This window comes from Indicator indicator, chromosome 7 (genome assembly GCF_027791375.1).
Source record: "Indicator indicator isolate 239-I01 chromosome 7, UM_Iind_1.1, whole genome shotgun sequence".
Classification (NCBI taxonomy): domain Eukaryota; kingdom Metazoa; phylum Chordata; class Aves; order Piciformes; family Indicatoridae; genus Indicator; species Indicator indicator.
The window spans coordinates 16,538,198-16,560,913 of NC_072016.1; the positions used below are offsets into that span (position 1 = coordinate 16,538,198).

The 22,716-nt window shown below is 40.0% G+C and overlaps 1 protein-coding gene across 1 annotated transcript in view; it reads right to left on the bottom strand.

The window, feature by feature from the left end:
* Positions 1–22,716, bottom strand: part of WDFY4 (WDFY family member 4) — a 116,564-nt gene continuing 93,848 nt past the window's right edge. The window contains exons 51-61 of the mRNA XM_054382113.1: positions 19,412–19,565; positions 17,825–17,916; positions 12,983–13,195; positions 12,297–12,444; positions 11,477–11,634; positions 9,680–9,838; positions 6,201–6,380; positions 4,171–4,353; positions 3,372–3,459; positions 1,099–1,210; positions 1–67 (exon numbers count right to left, since the gene is read on the bottom strand). Of these exons, the coding sequence (XP_054238088.1) occupies positions 1–67; positions 1,099–1,210; positions 3,372–3,459; positions 4,171–4,353; positions 6,201–6,380; positions 9,680–9,838; positions 11,477–11,634; positions 12,297–12,444; positions 12,983–13,195; positions 17,825–17,916; positions 19,412–19,565 (1,554 nt within the window). The remainder of the gene's footprint in view (positions 68–1,098; positions 1,211–3,371; positions 3,460–4,170; positions 4,354–6,200; positions 6,381–9,679; positions 9,839–11,476; positions 11,635–12,296; positions 12,445–12,982; positions 13,196–17,824; positions 17,917–19,411; positions 19,566–22,716) is intronic.

Genomic DNA, 22,716 nt, shown 5'->3' on the forward strand with positions numbered 1-22,716 from the left:
TTACCCATCCACAGACCAGCAGTAGACTCTTCCCCAGTCATCACCAACTAGGAGCTTGCAGGAATTTCTTGAAAAAGAAAGAACAAAATAGAAAAAAATGTTTAAGAAAAAAAACCCCACAAACAGGATCAAGGGTTTTCCCTGTATATGTAGCTACTAGGAGAATGCAATATTCAGGGGTGCAGGTTATCTTAAATGTTTAATTTGAAGAATGATATTATAAAGTAGACAAAGATTGTAGCTTGAAGACTGAACTTAGAATTGGATCCAAACCTTCCTGGAGTTCAGTTTTGGACAATCTAACCAGATCTTGCCCTTCTTTAAAGGTTAAAAAATATCCTGGCCAGATTCAGAGTTCAGACTTGTTAGCACATAATGTCATGGCTTCAGCCACTGAAATACCTGCTGCAGTGCCAGCAGCAATAACAAAACTGACCCTTTCTCTCAAACTTTCCCACGTTCAATGTGGGAAACACTTTCAATGCATATAAACATCACCCTCACTAAATGCCCCAAATCCAAGCATGCAGAATATAGAAATCATTTTATCAACTATCAAAATGCCAAAATTTTTAGAAGGAAGTGGACTTAGTCAATGAAAATATTGCTAGCAGTACAAACTGATTGGAGTTGTCCTTTGGCCAAAACCTTTTTGTATATAGTTTAAAGAGATAATATCTCCCTGAACTCCTAGGATAATGTTTTTTTCTATGGTGCAGAGACAGTATAATAGCTACTGATCTCTACAGCTTTTCTGGCCAAACCTTGCTTAATTTCTGCTGGACTGTCTCCTGTCTGACCACCACCCTTCCAACACCCTTCACTCAACAGAGCTAGGCAGGCCAGCTGCCAGAGTGACTGCATTTGGCTGTCATTTCCAGTGAGATATAAAAATTCCAACCAACAACAAAAAACTCAACACCACCCCCCCACCCCCCAACAGAAAAACGCAGCAGTAATACAAACACCAGGATAAAATACAACCCTCTACAAACACCAGGATAAAATACAACCCTCTGTTGAGTTACGGCAGAGAGTCTGTGGCTGGCATGGCCTCTCTGTGGGATGCTGACAGCAGTGGAAAGGGAGGGACTCTACCTGGATACTGCCAGTGCTGTCACTGCTGGGTTGGTCTTACTTGGTTTTCCAGTCAAGGCAAGGCTGGGATTCAGTTCCCGACAGAGAACAAGATGTTTTTCACACTTGTTACCTGTTGTGTGGTTTTAAAAACAAATATTTAGAAAGTATCTGGAGGGAGCATGGATGGGGTTGTTATTATTTACGGTCAGCAAGTTGTTAAGTTGAGAACAAATATATTTAATCTCAGCCTGTGCTGTTGCAAAATAGGCCCATCCCAATTTAATTTGTGGCTATGATAGTTACATGTGCTGACGTGCGGCTGTATCAATTGTGTGCTAAATTGGATTTGTGTATTATTGCTTTCTAAATTGCATGCCTAGTTCAGCAAAATTGTTCATCAGTTTTCACTGGCTCTATGCTTAATAAGATGCCCCACAATACCTTGCTTCCAGGATATAATACAGCCCATAATTGCCTAGTAAAAAGAAATTACATAAAGCCCTGGTATTATCAACTTATCTAAATCTGCTCATAACAGAACCAATAATTAAATGCTAAGAACATTTCACATACACACACATACATACACCCCTCCTCCCCTCCCCCAGTATAACTCAATCATAGTTACTTTGATCTTTTTAATAATTGTGTTTTGTATTCATTTTATTTTCTTTAATGTGTAGAACGAGATGTGGGAATATTTAAAATAATTCTGAAGTCATCTGAATAGTTGAAGGGAGCATGTCACCACATTGATTACACCTCTCAACTCTTTTAATATGCCTCCTCCTGCTCATGTGTGAACAAGTTTGTGTGTCTACACACCACCAGATGTCTGGGGCCAATGCATACCTTCTATCCTCTCTGAAAAAGGCACAAGCAGGAATATTCTGCAGTGCTCCCATGGGCAGCTCTTAAGTCCTTGTTTAGAAAAATCTTTAAGATAAAAATTTAAAAAATAGCTAAAATCTCAGTTTATTCAAAAACATGCCTAGACAGTTGTACTTGACTGAATAGGACATGGAAGTATCTGCCACCAGAAGGTATGGACAAGAACTCTGGAAACTCTTAAAACAAACTGGACATGTCTACATGTAAAAAGAATCTGCAAAAATGACTACATAATACTACAAGGATTTTAGAAGGAATGATAAGCCTTTTGCTTTGACTTAGAGCAATCTCTGTTTAGATACCACAATTAAACCAAAGAGGTAGCTACCACAGCTGGGCTATCTCACATCTGGCATCTCTGGTGTTCTTGCACCTTCTGTAGAAGCAACTGGCTGTAGCTAATCTGAGACATGATAAAAGGTTGCTTGGGCATCTGGTTTGGCACTTCCATTATGCCTCTGTATGTATAAATATTTTCACACAGTGATATAAATAATGTAGTTGCTAAGTTCCATGAACAGCACTTCTTAAGGTCTCAGTGGCAAAGCCCAGTTACTGTATAATATCTTTTTTTTTTTTTTTTTACTACAGTCATAGTTCTATATTTATGCAAATAGTGTGCCTAAAATTGAAATAATAGAGAATGTCTGTAACAAGGATCAAAGCAAATCAACGGCTTAAAAGCTAACACCACAATTTCTTTCTTTTATAAAATGTGCAAGCTGTGCTATTTAGCTATTTAGAATGTGCCCTTAAAGCTCCCTGGCAGGTTTCAACACCTGTATTTGTTAGAACAGAGAACTGAGCTTGAGTTGTTTTTAATACCATTCTGCACTGTAGCCCCATCATCTTACTAACCTTAGCTCTAAAGAACTCCAGGGTATCAGCTTCAGCTTGGCACAAACTTGAATAAACAGGTCTATGCATTATGGCCTGCTGCTGGCCTTCTGCCTGTTTGGAGCACCTCTGAACTCATTTAAGGTGGCAAAGACAACAAACTTCCCTGTTATTTCCCAGGGCAAGATCTGGAACTGCCCAGTTTAGTACAGGCCATCGGCAGTGGTGACAAGGGAATGAGCTTTCTGGAGCCAAGATAGTTCATTTAGTCTCCTAGATTTCTGCAGGAAGATATTCTAACATGTTTTGAAGAAGCTCTGACAGAGTCTATGAAGATGCATTCAGCTTCACCCAGGCAGGATGTATCCATGAGACCAGTGACTCAGGAGTGCTTTCTATCTCTAAGGCTGTGCAGTGGCTACCCACTACTGCTGCTGCTTACAGTAACATTGCATCTGCACCATCTCCCTTTCACACTGTTGTGCTCAGACACTTTCTTCCTCACAGCCAAACAAGGTCTGCAGCACACAGCCACACTGCAGCATCCCACACTGTGGTCATACCTGTGTTTCCTGGCTCTTCTGTTGTGACGGTCTGTGGTCTCAGTCCAGCAGCTTGGTCTGAAGTATTGGTGTATTCGGTCTTCCACAGCTGTGCCAGCAAAAAAGGTAAATATGGAAACATCATGAGTTATAACAATGCAACAAGAGAGAGGTGTGGCTGCTTGCTTCCCAGGAAGGGGTAGAAATTGAACTTCTAACATGAGAACAGGATTTCCCAGTTGTTTCTCCCTCTACCACTGTGCTGCAGGGCATCACACTGGAGAAATGTATGCAGGGAGATGGTGTGGTTGCAGGGTTGACATGCTAACAAGGATTCCAGTAGTCCAGGAAGATGTCCCACCAGACTGGAAGTGAAACCAACAGTCAATTCCTGCTCCTGAGAAAGTATGACCTAACAAACTGATCTGTGAGCTAACTCTCAGATAAAAGACTCAGACATATTTCTGAGTCATTTTTACTTTCAGAACCATATCAGAGTGAAAAGAATGTTTTCAAAACTCTTTCTGAATGGCAAAGACTCCACCGTTCAGGAGTATCTAGTGTGAGGTGTCCCTGTCCATGGCAGGGGGGTTGGAACTAGATGATCCTTGTGGTCCCTTCCAACCCTGACTGATTCTATGATTCTATAAAAGTTGATAGGAAGCCAACATTTTGTTCAGATTTTCAGCTCCTGCCATTGCTGCCCTGTTAAGAAAGTGCCATGGGGTTGTAGTAGTTGCATCCCTCCATTTAGGTTGTAAAACTCTGCCTCTGGTCTACAATAAATCAGGATTCCCTTTCCTCTCTCCCATCGACCTACCCTCACCACTCCATCTGTGCTTCCTGTGATGATGATGCTGCGTGTGTCCCAGTCCATCACTTCAGCAAAGCAGCAGCAAACAATATGGCATTCAGGGCTGCAGGCGGTGTTAATGCTTGCAAGAAGGTGGCCATTGACAGTCCAGAGATACAGGTAAGATCCAGCACAAGAGACAATATTACCCTGTAACAGCAAGAGGCAATGTTTCAAAAATCCTACATTCATCCTTAAGTGCTGATTATAAATTAGAGTTGCTCTGACTTAAATTCTGACTTTTTTTTTTTCTGCATCTGGGCAGATGATTTAAGGCAGAGAAAAATAAAAACTACATTTTGTTTTTCCTCATGAATAACTCTGATATTATTTACATTGTAGAAACCCAAACCAGCTTTCTCAGATCTAGCAAGATAATGCAGAAATAAAGTTGGTTTGGTTTTGTTTGTTTGTTTGTTTTCCCACATTTTGTAAATGAAAAAAAAAGTTCTTAAATTTTATAAATAAAGCACACTTAGTTGATACAAATAAAAATTCTTTTAAGCAAGGACCTGGTGTTCAGCTGTTCAACTGCCTTTGGTGATTTCACAATCCTCCTCTGCCCCTCACAGGGAGCTTAATGTCATCGCATTTTTAGACTGCATTTTACATTTGACCAATAACCAGCTCAGCATTCAGTGACCTGAACTTCCAATGCAGAAAACATCCTTCGCAACTCAATCTCTCTTCTACTCTCCCTTCCATGCAGGTGCACAGTCTTACCACAAACTGCATGTAAGGAGCAAATACATAGCTAATCTCTTAGGGGCAAGAAGCATGCAGAACCAAGAGCCAATGCTGCAGTTCTAAATGATCTTGTCAAATGTGCATTTTGATCAAGTTACTAATTGAAATTCCACCTAACCTTTCCACCCTTCATGCACACTAAGAACTAGATAAATAGAACACCTTCAACAAAGTCATCTGATTCTGGCAAAGGCCAGTGTGCCCTTAAATTAGCAGCATGCATCTGGTTTAAATCAACTAGCACTATACTACATCCCTGCCTGACTTGGGACCAGGGCTCTTTTTATTGCAGGGCAGAATTCTGAAGGTAAAACAAAGATAGCACATTTGAAATGGAGTTGCCAGTAAAGACATTAAATTTTAGCTATCTTATCTGCATGACAGTATATAATGTCCAGGCATTTGCTCATGATCTACAGTGTTTTTCAGGTCTAGACCAAGGGTTTAAAATTAACTGAAATCACTGGTTACAGCAAGATTTTACATCCACCCTAGCTTGTAAGCTTTTTGAGACAGCCTTTTTATTTGAGCCTACATCCTTAGATTTATATCTATAAATGGATCTTCTAGATGCTCAAGCAAATACGAAGCCAATCAATCACATAACAAAGAGCTGTACAGCATTATTTCACAGAAAAGTATGTGGTTCAGAAATCTCTTTCCTTCAAAATTTTGTTTCAAATTGTACTGCATTTTCCAGGGGAAAGAACCTTGTTAGCAAACAACATGCATTTCCCATCAACATGCCTGCAATTCAGACTTACACCCACTGCTATCAAGGGTTTCCCCTCCACCTGAGAGTAGAAAGGAAAGCAAATACCAAATTTGTCACTGCAAAAGTGAGAGGTAGTTGTCAGCTGAGGTGACAGTCTGAGGACCAGCTGAGGGCTATGCTGCACGAATGCCAGCAGAAAGTGAAGAAATACAGAAGCAATAAGGTTATGGGTGAGACAAATCCAGGAGCTTCTAGGGTAAATATTTCATGCCCTGTAAACTAGAAGTTGTTTAATCCTGCTCTCTACCTATCCAAAGATGCTTCTACTTAGCTACTCAGTCTAAGATGTTGCTTTTAGTGCTTGCTTCTCATCATTAAGAACACTATTAGCAATCTCTGTAAAAATAAATAAATAAACAAATAAAATCAATGTATCAGACTCTCAGGATGTTTTTATGTTAGGAAGAGCACCCATTAAATTATCATGAAATGTTCATAGGTACATCAGAAGAAAGATGATAAATGAAGAACTTACTGTTGAATTGTTGATGGCAACAGAACAGAGGTTTGCTCCATGGGCAGGAAGCTGGTTTATGTATGTCAGCTGGTTTAGGTCCCAGATGATGCAGGTTCTGTCATCAGATCCACTCACAATGATGCTGTAGGTCACAGATGCAGCAAGGCAGGTCACTGCCTGTGTGTGTCCATACAAAGCCTGATAGGGAAAAAGTAACCAATAAACCACAGCAAAAGGTGGCTAATTTAGTAGGCAACCACAGTCCTACTGTTGTTTACTGAGTGAGAAAAAGGAACCTAACCATTCTTTGAAGAACTAAAAAGGGTAAGAGGGAGAGATACCAAAGGAGCCTATAGAAGTATCCTTGCACTCAACTGGTAGTTGAAGGTAGTTGAGGCTCGAAGATATTACATGACTTGCCCCAAGTTGCACAATAACTAAAAGCCCTTAGCATTTCAGATCCTACAAACTGATTTGTGCTTAGCAACAAAACGTTATTTTTCACTTCAGTCTATACAGTTTGAAGTATGATTTATGACTGGAAATTACTATTTCTCAATATTTAAAAAGCATCATGGAAAAAAAAATGCATGAGGATGCATTTTAGTGAAATGCTTCTCAATCTTTCAGTTTTCCTAAACAAGTACTAATATTTTACAATTTTAGGTAAGAAGAAAAACAGTATGTGAAGACTTTTGCTTTAAAGCCATGTAGGAATTCCTTTCTTTTTCATCATCTTTTTAATTTTTTTGTTGTTGTTGTTTTATAGCTTAGAGAGACAAAGGAGTGCTCAGTTGAATTTTAACAGTTTCATTAAAAAAGACTATACTTGGGGCAATTTAACAGCACAGATAAAAGTCATGGACTGAAGTATACTGATGACAATGGTTTAATGCACATCCTCAAGTGACAGCAGTATACATTTCTGCTGCATAATCACCGATGACAGTACAGTCTGTAGGGCAACAACAAATAGATCCTTCATAGCATTCCTAAAAAGTCTTTCAAGGGCTCAGTAGCTGCCTTACTCTAAAAATCAGACCCACCAGTTTTAATAATGGTTTTAACAGTAAGTGCATATTCCCTGCTGACTTTCTCTGTACGACACAATTAACATATCTTCAGGGTCTGTCTCAGTTCGGCATGGAACAGGAGAGCAGCATGTCTCAGATGATTTTTTGCAAACACATCTCATATTCTTTTCCAGTGTGTGACTGCAAGACTGAACTCTTGCTGCCCAATGTGCTGTCACTTGCCGAGGTTACTAGGACAACACTGTTCAAGCATTAATCCACTGGTGAAGAAGTTGAGCTGCAGCAGGCTATATACTACTGAAGGAGACCTGCAACTGTGAGGGATGAATTTCAGCTTACGGTTTATTCCATTCACAAGAACTGTTGACTAAAAATACTGGCATGAAATGGGGTCTCCAACAGCAGTGGTCAGAGGTCAGAAACACTCACAACTGGGCATAGAAAAGGAGGCTCAGCAATAGCTTTGGACTGGCTATTGAAAAGTTTCTTTGCAAAAGATTGGGCATAACCCAGAGCCTGTGCTTGCAAACTCCACAAGATCTGTCTAAAAAGGGCTGCTTCTAGAGCTTCAAATTTCCTCTTCTTTCTCCAAAGCATAAAACATGTCCACTGTGACAGCATCCAAATTCAAGCCAAGTTAAGCTCCTATACAAGTTGTAATAAAACTGTTTTGTTTTGTTTTAACCCATAAAGATCCTACCTAGCAGTGAAGTGCATTAAGTACAAGCTGAGTGTGGAAGAGATGGCTGGACATCAACAAACCCAGTTATAATTTCAGCTTCAATTTACCAGTGTCTCGATGCATATTCATGTAAAAATGAGTTGCATGTTTTTAGCTCTCTATCATGCTCTTGTTATTGCTATACAAAGGCTGACAGGTTTTCTGTGAATGGGAAACATCCTGCAGCAAATCTGCAGAAAAAAACAGTGAGGCCTGTCCCCAGAACAAACTCACAAATATCAAAAGACAGAAAACAAGAAGAGCAACTTCTCTGCAAGAATGCTTAGCACATGAAAACTTAAACCAAGTTTGACCATCTAACTTAACTGGCTGACATGGAGACAGACACTTCACAACTCCACTCAACACCTCCCTGAGAGGGCTGAGTTACAGACAGCACAGCTTGCCCAGATCCTTCCTCAGTCCAGTGCTTCATTTGGCTCAGAATTCTAGAGGCTGGATTGCATGGATTGCGCTGTTCATGAACACTGAAGGATCTGGTAAATTGCATGGATCAATACTGAGGCTATTATGCTCAATCTTTACTGTTCCACAGAACTATGGAACCAGCCAGGAAAGGGAAAAGTGACCTTTTTTTTTGCTGAAATATAGCTTCTGTATTTTATTACATTCCAACCCAGAATGTGTCAGTCTCATGAGGCAGCTGGTAAGTGAATAGCATCCACTTTATAGCACATCAGCTTTACTTAAGCAAAGCTCACTCTTTCAGGAAAGATGATACAACTATGCTTTGGGGTTTTTTTTATACTGCGGAAAAAAGAGCCACCATGAAATGGTGAATTACATGAAAGCAGCAAGCAATTCACTGGAAGACATTTCAAAACATACTTCAAATTTACATCTATGCCAGATAGCATTAAAAAAACCACCTCCCCCCAAAAAACCCACAACCACCACCAAAAACATAAAACCCTCTGCTAGCAAGGGGAAGCAAAAAAATACAGAATTTGTCATTGCATGATCTCATGCCACTTTGTGGACTTTAGGTAACACCAGATTAATCACAATGGAACACACCAGCAAAGCTGATTTCAGATTGTTAAAGAGAAGGGCATTACATTGGAGATAAAAGACAGCCTGTTCAAACTGTTGCCTGAAACTCAAACTGACCCTGTCTGACTAGAATAATTTTGATGTTGATGAAGATTACTGCTTATGCTTTTACTGCTGTTTCTTCTACTTCTACTCCCGTATCATGGTTTGAAAGAGTAACCAGACAGATTGTGTTCAGTTCTGGGCCTCTCGCTGTAGGAAGAATACTGAGGTGCTGGAGCATGTCCAGAGAACGGCAACGAGGCTTGTGAAGGGCCTGGAGCATGTGGCCTATGATCAGCATATGAGTAGGCTGGGGTTGTTCATTCTCAAGAACAGAAGGCTGAAAAGAGACCTTATTGCTCTCTACAACTACCTGAAGGGATGTTGGAGCAAGAAGGGGGCCAGTCTCTTCTCCTTGATGGAAAGCAACAGGACTAGAGGAAAGGGTTACAAGCTGTGCCAGGGGAAGTTTAGGCTTCTTCACTGAAAGGGTTATCAAACATTGGAATGGTCTGCCCAGGGCAGTGGTGGAGTCAACAGGCTGTCACATGATACTGCTGATCACTGGGGTTTTTAATCCCTTCTTGATTTATTTAAAGGTGTTTCCTCTGCCACTGATCTGAGAGAAAGCAACAAATCTTTTGATTTTCATTAAGTTTCTATAGCAAAAGGACTACAGTACTGACCTGTCTCAAGTTTAGACATTTCACTTTGTCCTTGATGAAAGAAACTTCCCAGACACACACAACTGAGCTTGTTCCAGATGTGATTATGGTAGATGCTGAAGGACACACAGCACAGAGGCACTTTCCCCAGTCTGCCATGCACTCAAATGTTGTCACATTCTGTACAAGAAAGCAGCTTTAAGTCAAATGCATTTTCTTAATACTTACTGGCAGATTAAATTTTCAGAACTGAGCTTCCATTTCTTCAAATCCAGGAAAGAAAAGCTTATGTTAACAGGTCTCTATGTGCACAGCACTGCGTGAGCATGCAGCTGTGCCATTCTCTGGGCACCAAACAGAAAGGCTGAATGAAGGTCAGTGTCTTAAGTCTTACAAGACTTGATTCCCAATACCTTTGTGCTACAGATTTCTTGCATAACTTCAGGCAATCTCATTCTCCCATCATGTAGTAACAGAATGCAAACATTCAATGTAGATTAAAAAGAAAGCTCAGGCTGTGACAGGCACTGCCACTCTCTGCCAGTGCCAGGCTCTGCAACCCTCCTCATACATGGATAGAAAAGCCAAAAGCCAAAATCTAACGCATTTAGTTCCACTTTGGGCAAACAGCTCTGTTGGAAACAACCAAGGTCAGGTCTGTTACATGTTGCTACAATTAAACTAAAAATATCCTGCTTTTATTCTGCCTTGGTGCTCTTCCACAAGAGGACCACACTATGGTGCTAATGATTCTTCTGGAGCTAGATGGCACAGCTACAACAAAACTATGCCACAGGCAGAACAAACCTTTAACTACTTACAAGGACAAAAAGGTCTTTTAAGATCACGTCCAGAGGCACTGGTGACCCAGAGAGAATGCAAGCTGGACTCCCAACTGCTTTTCACTGTGACTGTGTAATCACATTCACTATGCTCAGTGTCCCTAGGCTCAATGACACCCTGACTTTTGAAGGGACAGATAATTTATACCTACAACAGTGCTATGAGTTGCTAAGCAACTGATTTTTAATAGAAAGCGATGGAGAAAATTCCCAATAATTTTATACAGGAAGTAGAAAGTAAAATACATCGCATGGCTTTTTCACTTCTTTTGACTTATGAGATATGTCTGTGAAAACATGATGATGTGGCTTGCACAAATACCCAGGTCAGTATCTTGCAAATGTTGTATTCTGATATTCTGTTACCCAAGCTAACTCAGATGTATTTGTGTGTCATAACATTGTCCCAAGCACATCTAAAAATCAGTGGTTGTGTAGTAGAGGAAGAAACTGGATCTGTTAAGTGCTCTAACAAGCAGTGTGATGACATAGACTATTGGTTTTAACAGCAAAGTAGTAAGAATATTAACTTTCTGGAATAGACAACATTATTATTTTGAATGAATACACTGGGCCAAGCTTGGGAGCCAGAGGGGAATTGACAGATGGCTCTATCTTAATTCCAGTAGAAAGTTCTGCACAATGACATTTCTTATCTGTGGTCAGGAGATCTTGTAGTGCCCTATAACCTATGAAACGGGGGTTTTTCTTCATTTTGACAGACAACAGAGTCACTGAAAGAAACAGTAAGATATTTTAGAGAGGAAATGCTATATTTTTGAGCAGTCTAGAATTACTCTGTGCTTTTTTGAGATACTTGACTTGAGATTACTCAAGAAGATAGACTGTAATAAAGTCTTGTACAGCACACTCTGAAATCAGCTCCCCAACAGCCTCTGAAATGAGTGCCCAAAGCAGCGAAAGCCCACAAGATACCCTTCATTTCAGGAATGCTTAGACCTTTTTTCTTGTTTACCTTCTCAGACCCATAGTTGCCAAAGCAGCAGGTGAAGTCTTCAAATCCCCAGCAGAATGTTTTGCTCCAAAGAGGCGGAATCAAAATCTTGTTTTTTTCAACAGCTAGAATGCCTTTCTCAGTATGAACAATATGCCCAATAGCTCCCTTGGGATAGTCTGACAAGAGAGAGAACATATTTAATTCAGTTTTTTTAAAGAGCACGTATGTTAACTTTCCTCCTTGCACAGATTGTGTGGTGAGCCTGGCAACTAGGCTCAGCAGGCCAGGCCCACAGACAGAAATCCACTCTACAGCTGAGATGCCAGTCAAAATAGTAGAAACACTCCTCTCCAATGGACCACAAAAATACATGCAGGGAAAGTGATGTGCTCCAAAGGAGGGGGTTTAACAGGAGTGCCATTAAGCTCCTTTCCACTGGCAGACTGCCTCATGCCATGCACAATAGAGGACAGATTGAGAAGTAGAAAAAGACAGACAGTATTTACTTTGCTTTTGAATACATAAAAAGAGAAAGCTAATGGAAAACAGTGAGCTTTAGGTTTGAATTTAGTATATTCAGATTACAGACTAAAGAAAAGATTTAGATGTCCTAAAAAACCCCAATCTGAACTCTGCAACAGAAGCTTCAAGATTTTGCTTGAGCTCTTGGCCACTCATAATGGACATGCACAAATAACAAATTGGCAGAAGGGATCGTGATTGTACCAACTCAGCCAAAGCTGGGTGACTGTTTTTATGCTCTTCAAAATCCGGATTCACCCCACCCAAGAATTCTGTGCTTATTAGCTCAGAAAGTGGAGCACAACCTCTATAGTACCTTTTACTGTGACTGGTGAGAGCTTCAGATTTTGCAGGCAGCTCATAAAAGGAGGAAGAATTCCACTTGAATGAAGGGACAACACAGTGTCTATTCCTGATGAATTTTTCCCTTGGGCATTCCTGGATGGATGTGGTTTTGTGAAGAGCTAGAACAAAGGAAAGGCATTAAAAAATAAATCTCTATTTGCTAGACCATGCAGGAGAGATACCTGTTTAAATCCTTAATTATGGACTTGAGGGTTATCATACACGAATCTCTTCATTAAAATAAAATCCTACCTTTATTACATTTTCATCAAACTACATCCCTTCCTCACAGAGATAGGAAGCTAATCCCAGCAGTTCAGCAGAAGAGGGAAGAGTGTAGGTGAGACTTTGGACACTTTTCTTTGGCTGTAGCCATTCTCAGAATAATGCTCACTCACGTGACTGCACTAAAGAATCTAGATTTGGTGCCACAGCTTTATGGTATGCAACAGGAAGACTATGATCACAGAGTCGAATCACATGTGTGTGTGGGTGCATACTGATGTAGTGTGCAATCCAGAGCAAGTCTATCATCCATCTTTCAGAAGATTAAATCAGAAAATGTCTCTGATTTAACTTCCTATTTTTCATTTCCAGTTGAATTTCTAAAAAAAATCAAAGTAAAGTATGCTCTCTACTATCATGATAACGTAGTACCTGCTTTGGTATCTGTCCAAAGTTGCTGATAAAACCCAGGATAGTGCTCTTAATCAGAGGATCTTTAATGTTGTTGAGGTCTGTCTTGTGTCCATAGAAGTAAGGGTGATAGGTGTTAACTGCCTCCACTGCAGCTGAGCCATGTTGCTTGTAGCCAAAAATGAGATCTATCCAACGATGGAGGTGTGCACTGACATAGTCACTTTCCAGTGCCTGAAACAGAAAGAAATTTAGTTAATTCAGTTGAGTGAGTCTATTACAAATGCATTACCACTTCTCAGTCCCTGCTGGAGACTTAAATTCTCTGAAAATGAATCTTCACACTTTCAGTTACTCCACTACCACCATTCTCAGCACATCTCACAAAATGTAACCTAAGAGGTGAAAAGTGAATCTGTGGCAGCTACAACCACCCTGACAGAAGCACAAAATCCTGACAGACATCTGACAAAGGGCCGAGGCCTGCTAGAGGCTTACTTTATGAGTGTGCACAATTTCTTTCAAGAAAGAACATTCTTTAAAACTTAAGGTTAAAGCTTAATTGGTTGTTTGGTAGTATATTACTACCTAAAGTATATTCCTATCTAAACTTATCATTTCATTGTATTGGAAAGAACACTGAGTAATTTTGATTACAATAAATTCACATTTTTAGGTAACTGTTTCTGTCTGTTTTGTGGGTGCCTCCATGAGAAAATCCCCACAGGAAAAGGAAGGACAAAGTGCAGCATGCTAAAGAGTCACCAGGAGCAATATCCTCAGAGACAGCACAGGTGTGTTGCACAAAGCAAAGTGCAAGAACTTCTCAGATCTTGGCACATCCTCCAACTTGCAGCACACATTAAAGCCTGTGCCATCATGTCTTCACCAATAGTGCTATTGATACAAGATGGTTTAAATGACAAAAATGTTTATTAGCATTTGGTGTCACCACTTTGCTCTATAGACAAATCACAGGTGAATTTTTGTTTGTAGAAATGTGCCTTAATTATGAGTCACATCAAGTAGCAGAGTTTCTGTTTGAGAGGATACATATAAACATAGATTGGAAAGGGCATGGCTAGAGAGTTGGACCTAGAGGATACAGCAGGAAAGGCTGCATGCCATGAACAGTAAAGAGAATGTGGAACTTGTAGTGAAATGGCAAGGGGTTCTGCAAGCCAAGAAAGGGAAGAGGGTTTGCAGTGGCAGAGTTCGGGTACAGCATGTCAGCTGTATGACAGAATCTTAAAGACTGTCTGGTTTTGATCAACAAACATTTTGCTTCCCTCTCAGGGCTTAAGCAGAGAGAGTTGCAGCACCATATTTCCTCATCCTGGAAAAAAAAAAAAAGAGATCTGAACTTTTTTCCCTAAAATAGGAAATGCTTAACTTTGGTTAGATTTGCCACCCATAGTGGCATGTGTGGATTAATGGGACCAGAAGAAGGATAAGGCTGCTGGAGGAAACTGGGAGAGATGCAACAAGGCAATACATCTGTGCCAGTGTGGGCCCCCTAGGAAGCTCAATATAGTTGTAGTGTAAAACTTGTGCTTGGAAGATTCAGACAGCAAGTTCAGCAGCAGTGGATAAAAGTTTGAGCTGAACATTTGCCCACCTCCAGTTACCCATGAGGATTCAATAAATGCTACTGCCCCTGCCATCACCTGCCTCACCAAAGTTTTGTGCATACCCGAGTGGCCTTGCCCAACAATTCAAGCAGCAGTGTTAAGTATTATTAAAAATACTTTCCTATCTTGAAATCATTTGACTGTGCAATACTCCCTGATGCTCAATTAAAGGTCTCCAAAGCAGCCCATCCTACCCAAAGCACAGCAGAAACAGACAAGCTAATGGGATCCAGAACAATGGCTCATTTCACAGAGCACACACTTAGGCCTGTGCAGCTGGTTTAAATGACCCTGCCCACAGCTATAACGATCACAGGGCAGCTCAGAGAACAAGCATGGCATACAATCTGTCCCCTGCACACAACAGGAATACACTTATGAACAGACTCAGAACTCATCCTCATTAATAAAAGCAGTTAGTCCGTGAATTACAAACTGTAAATTTTGCCTGGCATCACTGCCAGAGCAAAACAAAGCAACCAACAGAGATGCAACTGTGCCTCTCAGTATTTCACTAAACATTATGACAAGCACAGCCAGGGAGGGAGAACTTGTGGTTGAAGGAGGAAATAAATAAATCTCTTTAGTAAGCTATATTCCTAACTTATTAAACATGAAACACAGAGTTACTCAGAACTTTATGTCAGGGACAATTCTTTGCATTCGTATACTTTAAAGTAATAGCCAAACCTCAGAACACTGTTGACCAGGTCCATTTAGTGCACCAAACTCAGTGGGAAGTCTCCTAAAAACGACCATGAAGTCAGCAACAAGTGCAACCAGTGGATGATCTCACAGGAGATGGAAACCCTCCTATTTCTAGCACTTCACTTTGAGATTAGGCAAACTTTTCCAGGCTTGCTAGTCAACTACATTTCCACATCAAGATTTCTTGCACCCTCCTGTGTAACATCTAGTAGTAGCTATGGCTGTAGAGGGAGTTTTGCACTGACTGAACATGAGGTCTGATCAGGTCAGGCAAATCATTAAGAGTATGAGTTTATAAATGTGATCTTTCATTTGTTAAAGTGCTCCTATATGAGATTTAAATTAATTTGTAAAATTTGTGTGGCTTTATTGGCTATGCCAATGTTAGCAAATAGTGCAGCTCTGTGGAAGCAGGTCTGTAGAACAGAACAGATGGTAGAAAGGGCCCAGTATCCGCATTACATGCACTGTGGGGGCTCGACTACAAACTAGATCTAGGCTGCTCACACAGGCTAAATGCCACTGGCATCTGGAGTGCACAACTGGAGCGCAGCTTTTGGGTTCATTTTATCCCACACAAATCCCATTCACACAATCTGATACAGTGCTACAATGAGAGCAAAACCATACTATGCAGGGATGACTGATAGATTAATTTCCAAATTGCATCCTTACTCCAAAGTGCAAGGCAAAAGCAGATGTTCTCTGTTGTATCTAAATGACTTTGGAGTGCTCCCCCTTACACAAGCACTGAGGAGCACAGCTCAGAACTTTACTCCCCAAATATGCATTTCTCCCTGCATTTTTCTTTAAGAGCTATCAGTGTAAAATTACATGGATTTCTGTCTGCAGCACCTCTGTATATAGGAAAGACAGTGTTGTCTTTTCCATGTTTGGGGAAAATGGAGAACAGAGACTAAGCCCCTTGGAAGGTCACAGAGGAAGCATGAAATAGAGCAAAAAAACTCCATGCCTTCATTGGAGTCAGTGGGAAACACCATGGAACTGTTGCATGTTTGACCCCAGTGGCCAAAACCTTGTTTCAGTGGGCAGCACTGAGTTGCTTTCCAGCACGGGAAGGAATTGGGCACTTTCTCAAATATTCATTTTAGCCAAGACAATACTTTGAGCTGCAAGCCTGCAGTGCGTACAACACTCACATAAGGACTTCCTTCCTGTAGTACATATATCATGTGGTTACAGCCACTGTAACCTCAGGTGTCTCTTCCCTTCCACAACTTTTCAGTCTGACTGGAGCTCTGAGCCCCTAAATCACTCTCTAGGCGATGTCAGAGATGTCTGACTCAGTAATACCTATTAGTGTGTATGTACAGATGCATAAGATGAACATGGCTCAATTTCTCTGCACCTCAGTTCTTTGGCAAAAGCATTCTCTTCTTATCTGCTCAAACTAGCAGGCTGGAAAAAATCAGGGAAGAGAGTCTGACCAAAAAATGTAAACTAGGTTCTAGGGGAAATTCAGACACTAAACAGTGTTTGCTTTCTAAATCAGAACATATACCCCAAGTCTCAAGTTTTCTCATATATTAAAATAGGCAGTCAGTGAGGAGGTCAAAGACAGAATTTAAACTAGAATTTGAAGAGGCCAGCTGAGTAAAGACATTTACAGAAATCAAAAGAGAGAAGATAGTTGTATTCACAGGTTTGGATACAATCACCTACAAAGATTATAGACGGTGACAGTTGAGCCCCCAAGAGCAGGACCTACATAAAAAAGAAAAGGTGAGAACCCCACACTGAGGCAGAAACTGAAAGTACACACGACAAACCAGGATGGTGTCATGCCTTGAAAATCACAGGCTATTTGTTTAGTCCCTCCAATGTTAACACATAAAATCAACACACTTCCTGTACACAGCGACAATCTGCATGCACTCAAAAATACAGATTGACTCCTTTTGCCAGAGGAAATCAGAATTGCTTCATACAGAATAGCTTTTCCACTCACTACTGCATAGCAGGTGACATCATACAGTGGTTAAGACTTCCTAACTATTAATAGATAGCACTAAGTGCAGTAAGTCTCAGGACTTTAAAGCTGTTTTGCTTTCAAATTGCCAAGGCTGACTCCATTAAAGGCAGGAAATAACATTAGATTCTCCCCACCCCCCAAATAAAAAAAAATAGTTGTAGTCCTGGCATGACTTAGAAATGTTTAGAGATGGAATTGGTTTAAATAAACACATAGCAGGTTAGCAGCATGGAACTGTATTCATGGAAGTGCCATGGGCATGCATTATGTTATGTTCACATACACTTACAGACTCAGATAGGTCTATGCCACAGGCCTAGATATGAAACTCACCTGATCTGGAAAGTTGGCCTTGATTCAGAGTGAATTGTCAGGCAGACAAGTAAATATACAAAGTTCAGAACCCACATAAACTTCACAAAGACAGGATGCATTTGGAACTAACATCTTAGTTTTGATTCTGGCCTTCAGAGTTTTGTTTTCATTGGGATTCAATTCAGCATTTTGTCACAAATCTTGATATTCACTTACCTGTCTGTGCAGGAGAATGAATTTATGGGGGTCCTCATCTGCCCAAGGAGGAAGTTGCACATCTCCTAGTACTGTTCCATCCTGCATGCAGCCTGCAGGGATTACAGAGGGAGGACTGAAAACAGGAATCAAACATACTGCAAATATGAGCAGCTTTTCTCAACATTGACATCAAAGGAAATTGAAGTGATTTTTGCATGTGCAGTTTCAGGTTCTAGTACCACAGAACACTGCAGAACCAATTTCTTCTGGGATTTCTGATCCAGTAATGAAGAACTGAGATGTACTAACTATTGTTAATATAGTAATAATATGCATGTCCTCAGCACACACTGCAAAGTTCATTCAAGACAAACCTGTTGTCACAACTTCCCATTTATACAGGATCTTCTGGGCCTAACTGTCAGATATTCCTACTAAAGTAGGCACCTGTTTGTTTTCAAGTTTTTTACAATCTGATTCCTTTCAGAACATGAGCATTATGTTCTTCTATCAGAGCACAGTGTTGCATAACTGGATGAATTCAAATCTAAGTTGAAGCCCAGGTCTGGGACTGCATGTTTCCTCACAGGGTAGCAGTGAACAAATTATGGCTCTTGGCTTTGCCTACAGTAAAGTCTTCCCGTATATTTGCTTTCTTTTGGCAAGATTTTCATGTTTATTTAGGTCTCTCCTGTTGATTCCATTCAGATCAGTCACTGGATATTTACTTGAGACAGGCTATTTCTTGGCTTCCTCTCAGGATCCTTTCTCATCTTTCAACAATCTTCTAACATCTTTTGCTCATTCTGCTCTTTTCTTAACATGTCTCATTTCACTGAGTTCTTAAATGCAACTATAGCTAGACCATAGGTTAAGTTGCCTTTTCTCTTAAAGTATTTCTCTCTGCCTTAATTGATAACCAACCTGTGCCCACTACAGAAAGCAGCATTTCATTGCAGATGATGTGACCTTCCTGTAAAGTGAAGTCAATCAGGACTGCTACGTCTATTTCTGAATATTATGTTTTTCCTGGATTCTCTCTGATCAGTGATGCAGAAAGGTCTAGATACAGTGTACATTCAGAAAGGCTTGTGTTCCTGCTTGAGGGCAGGGACGATATAGCAAATTTATGTGACTTGGGCAGAACCTTTCAAGAGGACAGTAAGAACATTGGGTAACGCTAACCAACAAAGACACAAGATTAAAAAAAATCCACCTTTCATCATCATTTAACAACTGATCCATTTCCAGAAGCCAAATTAATGTTGTTCATAGTCATGCAGATGTGATGATGAAGATCAAATTTTCAAAAGTAGTCAACTAGACTGCTTATATCAAAATCTACCTTTGACTGACAAAATGTGTAATTCCTTTGCATGTTAACTAATAGGAACTACAATCCTTTCTGAGCTGGAAATTCTGTGGTTCTGATAGCATTCAGATATCAGGATCTTGTATTCTTGTAGTCTTATTTTAGTAAAAATTGATATCTTATCACCAGAGATAAGTCCAGGGATCAACTCTCAACACACGATCTGAACCTTTTTCCCTTGGCAGGATGCTAGGGAGCAGAAAAGGAAGGCTGAATTCCCTTTTAGAACTTACCAAGTTCAAAGTGATTTGCATTGGTTAGGAACTCTGGCAAATAGAAGAATTCAGGGATGAGTTCCCTGACATCACTCATGTTGTCCCTTGATGCCGATTCCCATGTGCTCTTAACACTATGAAACATCCTGTCTGCAACATCAAAACTGCCACCCTGTGAAATGGAGACAGACAAAAAGACTGCAGTGTGAATATTGAGTTAAATAAAAAGCAGATGCAGAATCTTAGTTCTGCAATAAGCACCATATCACATGTTGATTAGGTGATATCTAAAGATCTGTCCCAGCTCTGTTTACTATGATCTTATATTAGGGACTGTTTTAGTTCTGATTTGTAGATATGTAGATTGAGATTACCATAAAGCTTGGAGTCTTAGCATAGTTTGCAGTAACACAGAGGAAAGCAGAAATTATCTTGACCAGCTTGAGAATGTCAGGGTACACATTAGTAATGCTTCAGAAGGCAATTCATTCCTTTAATCCCAAAGTGATTTACAAGCATTAGACACAACTTCAGTGTTTTCACTTCAGTTGTGACCCAAACAGTTGTGAACAATCTCATGTAGAAATGTCCTGAGGACACCCTTTGGGGAAGAGAGTGTGTGTGTACCACTGAAACAACGTTCATCAGATCCAGGCAAACAGGAAAGACCCAGTGGGCAGGAGCCTGCAGAGACTGTTCATTCCTTATGAGAAGGAGAGAAAGCATAAAGAGGGGAAGAAAGAGACTAAGTGAACCCTATGCTTTAATTCCCATTTTGCTTTCTGACAGTAAGAACTACTGCCCTTTTGATCTCATGAGTACCTGCACATATACAAAGCAACTCCAAGGTACTAAGTCTAGGAACTACAAGTCAAGAAATAACTTCTGCCATATCTTTTGTTAGGGAGAAACTATCCTCATGGATAAGATATCAAAACACAGAAGGCAACAAATCTTAAGTTCTTGCTTTTCTTTTGAGATAGACTCTCATCAAAAAACAACACATATTCCAGATGGAACAACCGCATTCCTGTTTCCACTGATGTGAATTCTGACCAAGCTTTTGGTCCAGTCTCGTCTCTAAATGACAACATAGTTCTGCTTTACCTCCCCATTTTCCTTCTGTTGACAACTGAAGCCTTCCACACCCACTCAAGGGACTGAGTGAAAAAGTGGCTAATCACATGAGTAAGCCTAGCTGGAGTTAATTTGATGCACAAGGTCATCTTGTTCTTGATCATTATTAGGCAGGGACCCTTGGACTCAAATTCAAATTGAAATTAAAACAGAGTAGAAGGAAGAATATAAATAAATCAATAGCTAACAAGTATCTCATTGAAGCATATTAAAGGCCTTTGTATATTTAATCTGCACACAGTGTGCTGTGTCTGGTGGTGATTGATGCTTTTTCATCTTTTTTTGCAGCTTTTATGAGAGCTGATGGTAATCTCCTGAGAAACAATATGATTTGTACTAAAAAGATTACCTGTATTAAATAAAAATAATATATACATAGGAAATACTGTTAGTGCGACAAATCTGGTTAAAGATATTACCACCACGAAAAAATGCGATTTTTTCTCTCGCTGTCTAATTCATTTTAGGGGAAAGTAATATCTTTAAAACTTAAGCCTGTATTATTTATAAAGGAAGCAATAACTGATTTTCCCATTTCCTATATTAATAAATTTATTTGCATATATTTATATCAGAATTAATGAGTTTTTTCTCCCTATGAATGCAAAAAATGCACTGAAAGGGAAAAAGAGAATCAAGAACTGCTTTATCCCTTTAGATTGCAAGTTGACAAACTCTTGTGGTTTTTATATAGATAGACACAGTAAGTCTTGTCTCTTTCCTTTCAGCAAAGGCCTTACACTCTCATCATGAGTGTTGGGAGAATACAATTTTTAAAACTATAGTTCAGTAGGGCATATACCATAACTAGTCAAAGTGATTTCTAAAGAGAAGTTAGAACTTCCCATGGTTATAAAACTAGGGATCACTGATCTTTGGTTGTGCTTTAAACTCAAAGTATTTCTAAAAGATGCTTACATAGGTGCAAGGAGTTACTACAGAGATGCTAAGAAGTAATTGCCTGCAGGCTTGATTAAGGTGAAGTGGAATATACCATTCAACAACTATCTCATCAGCCAGTGTTTCATCCATTCCAACACAATATGCAAAGCACGTACACACCTTTTTCTGGGGTCAGATCTCAATATACTTAGGTAAAATGTGAAATAATAAGGTTCTGTAAACTTCAGTACAGTTCCTTTAGTAGAGGCAATGCTTTCTCACTGCCACTTTCTGTGGTAAGGTACAAATCAGTTTTTTAACTTGAGAAGCAGGATGCTATGCCAACATCAGTTTTTCACAAGGCTGCACCTAAATTGTTTACATTCCTTGTCATGTGCACTTGGACTAGTAGTTTACAGTTACAAGCATGGCTTTCCCACTTTTTAAGATGCTGAGAAGCTTTCACAGCTCTCAGCTCAGCACAATTCCAAGGTCTTAAGGCACTCGTTTTCCAACCTGCTCTTGGCTTGATCATATAGTTCTCAGGTCTGCTGTTTCCCTGACTGTATCTCACAGTTAGCAATTCCTAATCCACTATAGGTTCAGTCACCTGAGGAAATTGCAATGATCTCAACTGAACATGCAGCAGCATAAGAGCAAAGGAACGATCATAGAGCATATTCAGCAGTTTCAGTGGATCCACATCCTGACAAAATTTAGAGTGCTTCAGATCTCAGTAGCCTATGAAGATAACTATCTTCACAAAAACGCTGGTTACCACCTAACCACACATAAACATAGCAACAGAGCAGCTACTCAGACTGGGAACTTATTATACATGAAAATTGTGCCAGTGAGATACAGCAGCCTTTTTCTGTTTACAGGAAGAAATAGCTGTTCCACAGTCATTCATGACTGCAGCTAACATATGGCTCACAGAGTGCAATGGTAACCATTGCCTCAGGTGGTTCACTAAACCATCAGCTACTGCTGATAACAGCCAATATCATAGAGCTTATTACTTAATTAGCACAGCACTTTATTTGTGTTAGTTTATAAAAAAAAAAATAAAGAAAAGAAAAAAGGTAGCGCAACAGCAAAGCACTTGGAAATCTGCAGGAGGCATGGCCTGTCCTCATCATGCATCCAGCAGTCTGACTGTGGAATATTCTGGCCTAGCTTTGTCCCTCACATTACTCTATAAGGATAGATAGATTTCAGCTAGATGCTCCTTAAAACCATACTTCTTTGAGAACCTGTCCTACTGATAGACCCTGCTATAAATACAACAGGTATTACAGAGA